The following is an 8,774-nucleotide window of genomic DNA, read 5'->3' on the forward strand; positions in this document are numbered from 1 at the left end:
CTGTCCAGTTTCTGAAAAAACTGTCCAGTTTCTGAAAAAACTGTCCAGTTTCTGAAAAAACTGTCCAGTTTCTGAAAAAACTGTCCAGTTTCTGAAAAAACTGTCCAGTTTTTGCTTTTGCAAAACTGTCCAGTTTTTGCTTTTGCTAAAAACAAAATGGCATCATATAATGAAAATTGGTTGGATGGTAGTTGTTCATACTTTGATGACCCATGTCCATATTGTGGATGACCTCACTTTTGGCAAGATTGTGAAAATGCTCCCGGGAGAGAGATGTGTGCACCGTCTCAATCCTATGATGAGAATATTTGTAATATATGTGGTGGTCAAAATGGACATTGGAGTGATTGTCCTAATTATTTTCCTTCCCCTCCCCCAAGTTGTTCTAATAAAAATACTAGTTGTGCTTTTGAGTTTGATAGGAACAATGATATGGCAAACGAAGGGCAAAGTACCGGATATGAAGGTATCATGGAATTACTCCAAGCATACTTTGACCGGGAAAAGGAGGAGGAGCGAGAACTCGCCGGGCAATCCATTTTGGAAATGAACAAATCACTTGAGGATGAAATTTTTCAATTTCCATGGATGTGCCTATTCCTCAAAATGAAGTAGTTGAAGAAGAGATTTCAAATTTACAAGATGAGCCCGAAAATTCTTGTGACCCCAACAAGAGTTGTGAAATTGAAGAAGTGGTTCAACTTGAAGAAAATGAGCCAAGTCATAAAGAAGAAATCTCCAATACTCGAAAAGAGGAAATTGAGGAAATGTTGAGTGGCATTATGGGGAGAAATGAAAAATATGGGAAAATTGTGGCCAAATGGTGGGAAGTAGTTCAATATGGAGATGATGAAACTATCCAAAACATGGATTTCACCACGTTAGGATTTTTACAAGCTTTGGACGATTCTCACCATGAAGACAAACTTGACAAAGTGGATATTATGAGCCAAGATTGGCTAATGAATCAAGCTCAACAACTTGAACTCTATGGGGATCACCGTGATGGCTTTTCACGGATGATAGAAGAATTGCTAAAAATGCATGTGGAGAAAAGTCAAGAAGTGGAGTTACTTGAAATTGCTATAAAAAAATTGGAGGCCGAATTGAATGCAAAGATTGAGGCATGTGACGCTCAACATCAAAAGGCCATGGATAGTAGTTTTAAGTTGATTTCCAATGAAGAAGTGGTCACTATTGATTTTCAAGAGCTAATGATAAATTACCAACCAACAAATCCAAAAATAGTGAATGATGCCGAGATTGAAGAAATGATACTAGAGTTGCATAAAAAAGTTCATAAAATCGTTTTTGAAGACTCTAGTTCATTTATGGGTAAGGATGTCAAAATTCATGCAAATTTGAAATTTGAGCCCGTTGGACCACATTCGAAACATTTTTCAACATTGTGCTTGGTTGATGATATGGAAGTTGAACCAAACAAGCCAATGGAGAATTTTGGATATGAAGAAGAAAGCGTTTTTATTTTGAAGTTTGCTATGCCAAGAAGACAAAAGGGCATTCCTCACTCAAAGGCCAAAAAGTGCAAAATGCGACATCCGAGAGTTGGCCTCTTTGCTTTTCTACCACCGCCTCATGAGCATCACCGGAATCTTGATTCAAAGTTGGGGCGCAAATTCATATCTTCCAAATGGAGGGAAAAGTGGTAAAAGGTAACCGTCGTGCCGCGACGTTAACTTAAGCGCTTGGTGGGAGGCAACCCATCGTTTTAAAAATTTTAAATTATTTTTGAAATTTGATTTTTTAGAATAGTTTTGTTTATGGTTTTTGACTAATCTGCAAAGTTTCAGAATTTTTGGAGTTGTTTTGAGCAGGTCGAATTTTCGGACAGCCCCAAACCAGTAGCTGCTGAAAATTGCAGAAACTCTCCAGTTTTTGCAAAACTGTCCAGTTTCTGCAAAACTGTCCAGTTCTGAAAAATTGTCCAGTTTCTGCAAAACTGTCCAGTTTCTGCAAAACTGTCCAGTTCTGAAAAACTGTCCAGTTTTTGCTTGTGCAGTGAGGACACTGCAATGTTTTTAGTTGGGGGTGGCATGTGGTAGCACGCTATATTTTGGTTATGTTTGATTGTGTGCCCTTGTCGGGTTTATTTTGTGACTGTTGGTGTGGCTGTGGATAAATGTTACAAATGGAACTTGCTCAAATTCTTGAAAATTTCGTTTTTTTTTGCATGTTGTGGATTAGTCACTTTTGTTATTTTATTTCCGTTCTTAGTTAGGTAGTTTAGGAGTAAAAATGGTGTTGGGATGTGATTTTTTACCCCTTGGCTAATTTTTGGCTTGCTTGGTACCAACTTATTTAAACCTTAACATATGAACTCTTGATTTTGGAAAAAGAAAAATGATTGAAGTAAGGTTTCTTATTGTGACTTTTAGATTTAATTTTTTGCTCTTACTTTCACTAATTAGTCTCTTTAGGCTATGAGTGACTTTTTGAGTTCATTTGTTTCAATTGGTTCTTGGATACATATTCTACTTGAGTTTTCATGTGCCATGTGTGATGAGGTTTATTTGTGAGTTCTTTTACATTATTTGTGGTCTAGAACTTGCCCGGAATGAGTTTCAAGGCGAAATCCTAGACTACACTTGGTTTGAAAAATGATGTTAGGCCTTCCTTGAACCGCTTTTGTTGCCTTAAATTTCCTACCCTTGCATATTTTCCCTAGTCAACCCCTTTTGAGCCTTTAATATTTTCTTTGGCAACCATATTACAAGCTTTAACATTCTGTTCTTCATTGATCCATCTTTTGGTACCCTATCTCCTTAAGTGCGTTGAAAGTGCAAACGTAGGCTAAAAGCCTAAGTTTGGGGGTGATAGTTGGAAAAAGTTGTGATGTGGGAGTTACTTTAAGGTGAAAGAAAAAAAATGAAGTAGTAAAAAAAAAATGGAAACTTCCTTGTTATTTTGAAAAAGAAAAAAAAAAGGAAGGAATAATGAAGAGTTGTGAATAAAGGGAAGACTAGTTGGTGAAATGAAAAATGAAGAAAAGGGTGGAAAAATTTCAAAGGAAGTGTGCTTTGATTGTTGAAAATTGTAGTGCTTAGGGAGGTTTTTGAGTCACTATTTCCAAATTATGTTCCTACCTTAACCAAAAGCCTACATTACAACCCTTTAAGTCCTAATTGATTTTGAACCAAGTGTGTCTATATTAGTGGAGAAATACATGAAGGGCAAGCTTATGGTACTACTTGTGCAATTGAACATCTTTGTGAGAGAAGAGAGTTAATTATTTCTATTTAATATCCCATTGTGTTTTGACTTACATTTTCTAAATGTGGGATTCTCTCTTGAGTGTGAGGGCACATGAGAATTTAAGTTGTGAAATTGTTCCATTTTCCAATTGAGAGGAATGAACAAAAGAAAGTTGTTTTGTGATAAGGAGTCAAATTTTGAAGCTTTAGTGTCATGACTTGATTGCTACTTTGATCAACTTGGTGTTTGAGCACTTGAAAAGAAAATGAAGTTTTTAAGAAGAAGTTGGTGATTCATATGTTTTGAATTAATTGTTGGTACCAATCAAAGTCATGTTTTTGTGCTTAAAGTAGACTTTTTAATTTGGTATGATGTTGGTGCACTATTGAGTCAATTCCTTAGAAAGAGATTTTATGTTTTGAATTGCTTGAGGACAAGCAATAGTTTAAGTTTGGGGGTTGGCAAACGAAAACAGAAAAAAATGATTTAGTATTTTGACTCGATATTCAGAAATATTGTCACTACTGAAAACTAATATTTTTTAGGGAATTTTGGGTGGCTGAAAGGAACTTGTATTTTTTAGGGATTTGATGGCGGCTAAAAGAACTCTCCTAAATGATTCCAGAAATGATTATTTATAGGGATCAATTAGGGTTTTGCTGGGATTTTAAATTTTGGGCGGGCTTGTTTCAGTCAACAACGTTCAGATTTTGTAGATGTGTTGACCCCCGACCAGAAAAGAGTGAAAGGGACAAAAATTCATTAAAGCTTGTACCCTAAAGTGAAAGGGAACTGGTAAAGAACAAATTTTCACTTCACAAACGGACGAAGCCCCATAAAAATGCTTTCAAATTGAAAGCAGAGGGCAAGACAAGAGAACAAAATTTCAAACCTTCAACGGTTAACCTCTGAACCGATCATTAATTTCTTTTCCTCAAATGGTCATGCATGGCCTGGATTTGCGAAAATATTCTATGAATTTCCCATTTGCATCTGGTAGAAAGAGAGAGAGAGAGGGGGGAAAGGAAGAGAGAGAAGAGGAGGATGCGGCAGGTAGGTTCATTAGGGTTGAGAGAAGTGAAATAAGCGACATGGGTCGGGTCAGCCGAAGATAATGGACTGGGTCATTAATGGTAGTGGGCTGAGTGAATTAAAAAGGTGGGCTGGGTCGTTTTGGGCTAATCTGAAAAATATTGGTGGTTCATTGGGTTCGGATTTGGACTAATAATTTGGCTGATGAAAGAACCAATTTGGGCTTCTAAATTTAAATAAAGACCCATTTTAATTAACTATACACTAATGTGTGCTAAAATATCACCTAATATAAAATATGTAATTATTAGTGCTCAGATAAAATTATAAGACGTCGTAATAACCGTGCGATAATATTTTAAAAGTTCAACAGTAAATAAACGCTATTATTTAATTGCGCGAAAATAAATGCGATGCTTGTGCATAGGATGGTAAAAATGCTGAAAAGATTATAATGCAAATTATAATAATACTGATAATAATAATAATAACGAATAATAATAATAATAATAATAATAATAAGGATAATAGTGGTAGTAGTAATAAAAATAATGATAGTTAGTGACTGCAATGGAATAATGAAACGCCAGTAAAAAGCTAATAATTATAGTGAAATATAAATAATTATTTCTTAAGTTGCCAAAAATATTAGAAGCGTAAATAAATATTTTGGGGAAGACAGGACAAAATTGGGTGTCAACAATATCAACGGAGGTCATTTTGACTCGGCCAACCCCTAAAACCTCCAAAGTCAAGTTTCCAACCAAAGACCCAAAACGCTCCCGAGTACCTCGGGAACCGAACCAATCACCCCACCATTTTATAAACGACTCTGCGAATCTCATGGAATTGACAGAATTCCCAAAAAGGTTCGTTTACCCAATAATCAACTATTGGTCAATGAATTTTCACTTTAAGCCTCTAACTCCCTCAAAACAATCTGGATCACCTAGGGAACCGTGCTACCCATCCCTGTAAGTCAAACATTCTCTAACGGAGCTAGGGAATGGTCAACAAGGGTATAATGGGCGTAACGACCAAAAGGGTTATTACACATATACTATAAGTCGTTGGGTATGAGAGGGAAAGGATTAATCAGGAAATATATCCAAAATTCACTTATTCCACGTTTGTGGTATTATTTGCCACAAATAACACGTTTTCCCTCTCCAAAATTCTTTTCCCCAAGTCCTTTGAAAAAGTTAAGGTTAAAACTGGAAATAAAAAAAAATTATTCCACTTTTTCTAATATAAACCAAACACATGTTTTATATTATGCACTATATATATATCTCATTATTAGTCTAATAAACCAAAAATCTGCAGATAAAAATATGTCCACCAAATAATATTAATTCTATCATTATTAACCCTGGGAGAATTTGTTCACCAACCAAACGATCCTAAAATAATTAAGTTTTATACAACCGTCGGTATATATAAGTCATAATTAAAACCATTGTTGAGAGAGTATTTACTAGGACATATATGAATTGATCATAAGTCCAGCTATGATCCATGAGTTGATTCTTGGATTTCACATTTGCGAGTTGCTTTTCCAACACATCTAAGTTAGGAGATTGCTTAAATTTACAAACAAAAGATGCCAATTCATAAGTTCCAAGCAACAATTTTGCACAAAAAATTATAATGATCGACATCATCCAACCTTTTTTCCTTCACAATTCCTTTTCACGAAGAAGAGAACAAAACTATGATGGCTTTCAAAAAAGAGTACCTTGATTTGTTCTTGGTACCAAGTGGTCTAATTATTATGATTGGTTATCATCTCTGTTTGCTCTATAGATACCTCAAAGTTCCACATACTACTGTCATGGGGTTTGAAAACAATGACAAAAGAGCTTGGGTTGAAAAAATTATGTTGGTAAGTTGTATAACTATCAATATATTCTCTTAATTAATTTTATGTCACAAAAATGTCTTGAAATAACATGTTTCAATTTTAGCTCTTTGACTCTCTCTTTTCACTATATGTTTGGATTAATACCGATGTGCTCTGCTTGTTTAATTTGGAAGCTTACTGACTATTATCAATAAGATCTTTATATTAGCTTTTGTTTCTTAATTTGTTGTCATATGTTAAAACTTTTTATGATTACGCTACTAGTGCCTTGTTCTTCGAAAAGTAGGGGCATTAAATTGGTGGGTATATGCTAAATTTGGACGGATCAAAATAGACTGAGTTAGTAAATTGACAGATTGTTAATCCACCCAAGGTAACTTGGCTGAAATGGGCAGAGCCAAAAGAGGCTAGGTAAACAGCTGGTCATAGTCCAACTTGCCTAACATTTACTAAGTTATAGTTTCTTTGTTTGGTTTCTTCTAATTTCTTTAACTGCCTAATAAACATTTTCCCTTTTATTATGACTATATATAACATATCAAAATAAGGAAAAATATCTTTTTTAAATATTTTGACAAGGTTTCTCCAGGTCAATTTGAGTTACATACCAGCCCAACTTTTAGATGAACTGAATTGGGCATGTCAAAATGAGTTGAGCTAATTCTTTCATTCCTAATCGTAACTTTTTGAGTTTTAGCCTCCACGGTAAATGGCGAAGCTAAATGAAAGGGAGGGGATTTCAGTCCAATCCCCTTAGTTTGTATATCACATATTGCAAGTAGGAAAAATAACTTCTGTTTCATATATATGAATTGTTGAATGCCCTCAACACAAGGGCAACTTCTTGCTATAACATTTTTTTGCATTTTTTCTAAATTTCCTCATTAGAATTTCTAGCTCCATCACTGTCCACAGTAACTATCAATATGTTCAATGTTTAACTCGAACGTGTTTTGAATTAACATTTAATTAAACTTTATGAGGAATGTTTGCAGGATGATAAAAAGAATATTGATACAGCTCTAACTGTTCTAGGATCTAGTCTCTCTGGAGCAACATTCTTGGCATCTGTTTCACTAAGTTTGAGTTTTCTCATTGGAGCTTGGATGGCCAACAAGAATGTTTTTAGCAGTGAATTAATATATGGCGACACAAGATTAGAAACTATGTCCATCAAATTCATTAGCTTGCTACTCTGCTTCATGCTGGCATTTTCGTGCTTTGTTCAATCGTCGAGGTGCTTCATTCATGCGAATTACCTAATTAGCACGCCTGATACTGATATACCGATTAGCTATGTTGAATTGGCTGTTATTAAGGGAGGTGATTTTTGGTCGCTAGGACTTAGAGCACTTTATTTTGCTACGCCTTTGTTGTTGTGGTTTTTTGGCCCGATTCCTATGTTTGCTACGTCGATTGGAATGGTATTCCTACTCCATTACCTTGACAAGAACACGAAACAATTGCATAGACATCGGTCTTCTGTAAAAGGAAACCAGCCATACGAGAGACTCGAGTAGGAAGGCTGATATCGAGCGTTTAGTTATGTGAAATTTCTGTGTAATGTGAGAGATATGCCCATGAAGATTGTCAATATATAGACTGTTCATATCATAGAATGAGCCACGTATATAAGTGTACGGAATATGGATTATATCCTATGGTTATCTGAAGTAATGTAAGAAATTGTACACCCTTCGTCCCGATTTATGTAAAGGTGTTTGATTGGGCACGAAGTTGAAGAATGAAAATAAGACTTTTGAAATTTATGGTCTGAAATAAGCTATAGATATTTGTGTGGTTATAAACCAGTTCATTAAGGGTACGTAAAATGGAAAGTTTAAAGTCAAATCGTTGCTTACTAAATTTAGAAATGTGTCATTCATTTTGGTACTGACTAAAAAGGAAATAGTGTCACATAAATTAGAATGGAGAGAGTATTTATCTGAGGCAGATATTCATGATGGCGTTTTCGTGCTTTGTTCAATCTCGAGGCAGTTCATTCACGCGAATTACCTGATTAGCACGACTGATACTGATATATCGATTAGTTATGTAGAATTGGCAGTGATTAGGGTATGTGATTTTTGGTCGTCAGGACTAAGAGCGCTTTATTTTACTACACCTTTGTTGTTTTGATTTTTTGGCCCGATTTCTATATTTGCTACATAGATAGGAATGGTTTTCCTCCTTCATTACCTTGACAAGAACACGAAGCAATTGCATAGAGATCGGTCTTCTGTAAAAGGGAAACAACCATTTGAAAGACTCGAGGAAACAACAAAGAGGAAAGCTGATATCAAGCATTTAGTTATGTGAAATTTCTGTTGTGCCCCTGAAGCCTGTCAAGATCTTTATTTCATACCATAGAATGAGCCATACGAGAGACTCGAGAAAACAGCAAGTAAAATGCTTTCTCATAATGAATGACAATGAGACTTGAACCTAAATCTCTATATGTACCATATTGAATTGTGTGATCGAAAAAATTAACCTTTTAGATAAGATAGTCACACAATTCCAACATAATTGACAAGTTTCAGCCAAAAACTTTTCCATGTATATTCATTGATTACAGTCTTCTTCATAAAGGCTATAGATTTTATCATCCTCAATCTAGGAAAGTGTACATGTCAAGGCATATAATTTTTGATGAATTTAACAT

At 35.1% G+C, this 8,774-nt stretch overlaps 1 protein-coding gene across 1 annotated transcript; it reads left to right on the forward strand.

The window, feature by feature from the left end:
- Nucleotides 1–5,716: 5,716 nt before the first annotated feature.
- Nucleotides 5,717–7,925, forward strand: LOC132618132 (uncharacterized). The gene is made up of 2 exons (XM_060333202.1): nucleotides 5,717–6,130; nucleotides 7,105–7,925. Exons 1-2 carry the CDS (start codon nucleotides 5,960–5,962, stop codon nucleotides 7,627–7,629), a joined length of 696 nt encoding a protein of 231 aa, XP_060189185.1. The 5' UTR covers nucleotides 5,717–5,959; the 3' UTR covers nucleotides 7,630–7,925.
- Nucleotides 7,926–8,774: the final 849 nt, after the last annotated feature.

This window comes from Lycium barbarum, chromosome 11, assembly GCF_019175385.1.
Source record: "Lycium barbarum isolate Lr01 chromosome 11, ASM1917538v2, whole genome shotgun sequence".
In the NCBI taxonomy this organism is placed as follows: domain Eukaryota; kingdom Viridiplantae; phylum Streptophyta; class Magnoliopsida; order Solanales; family Solanaceae; genus Lycium; species Lycium barbarum.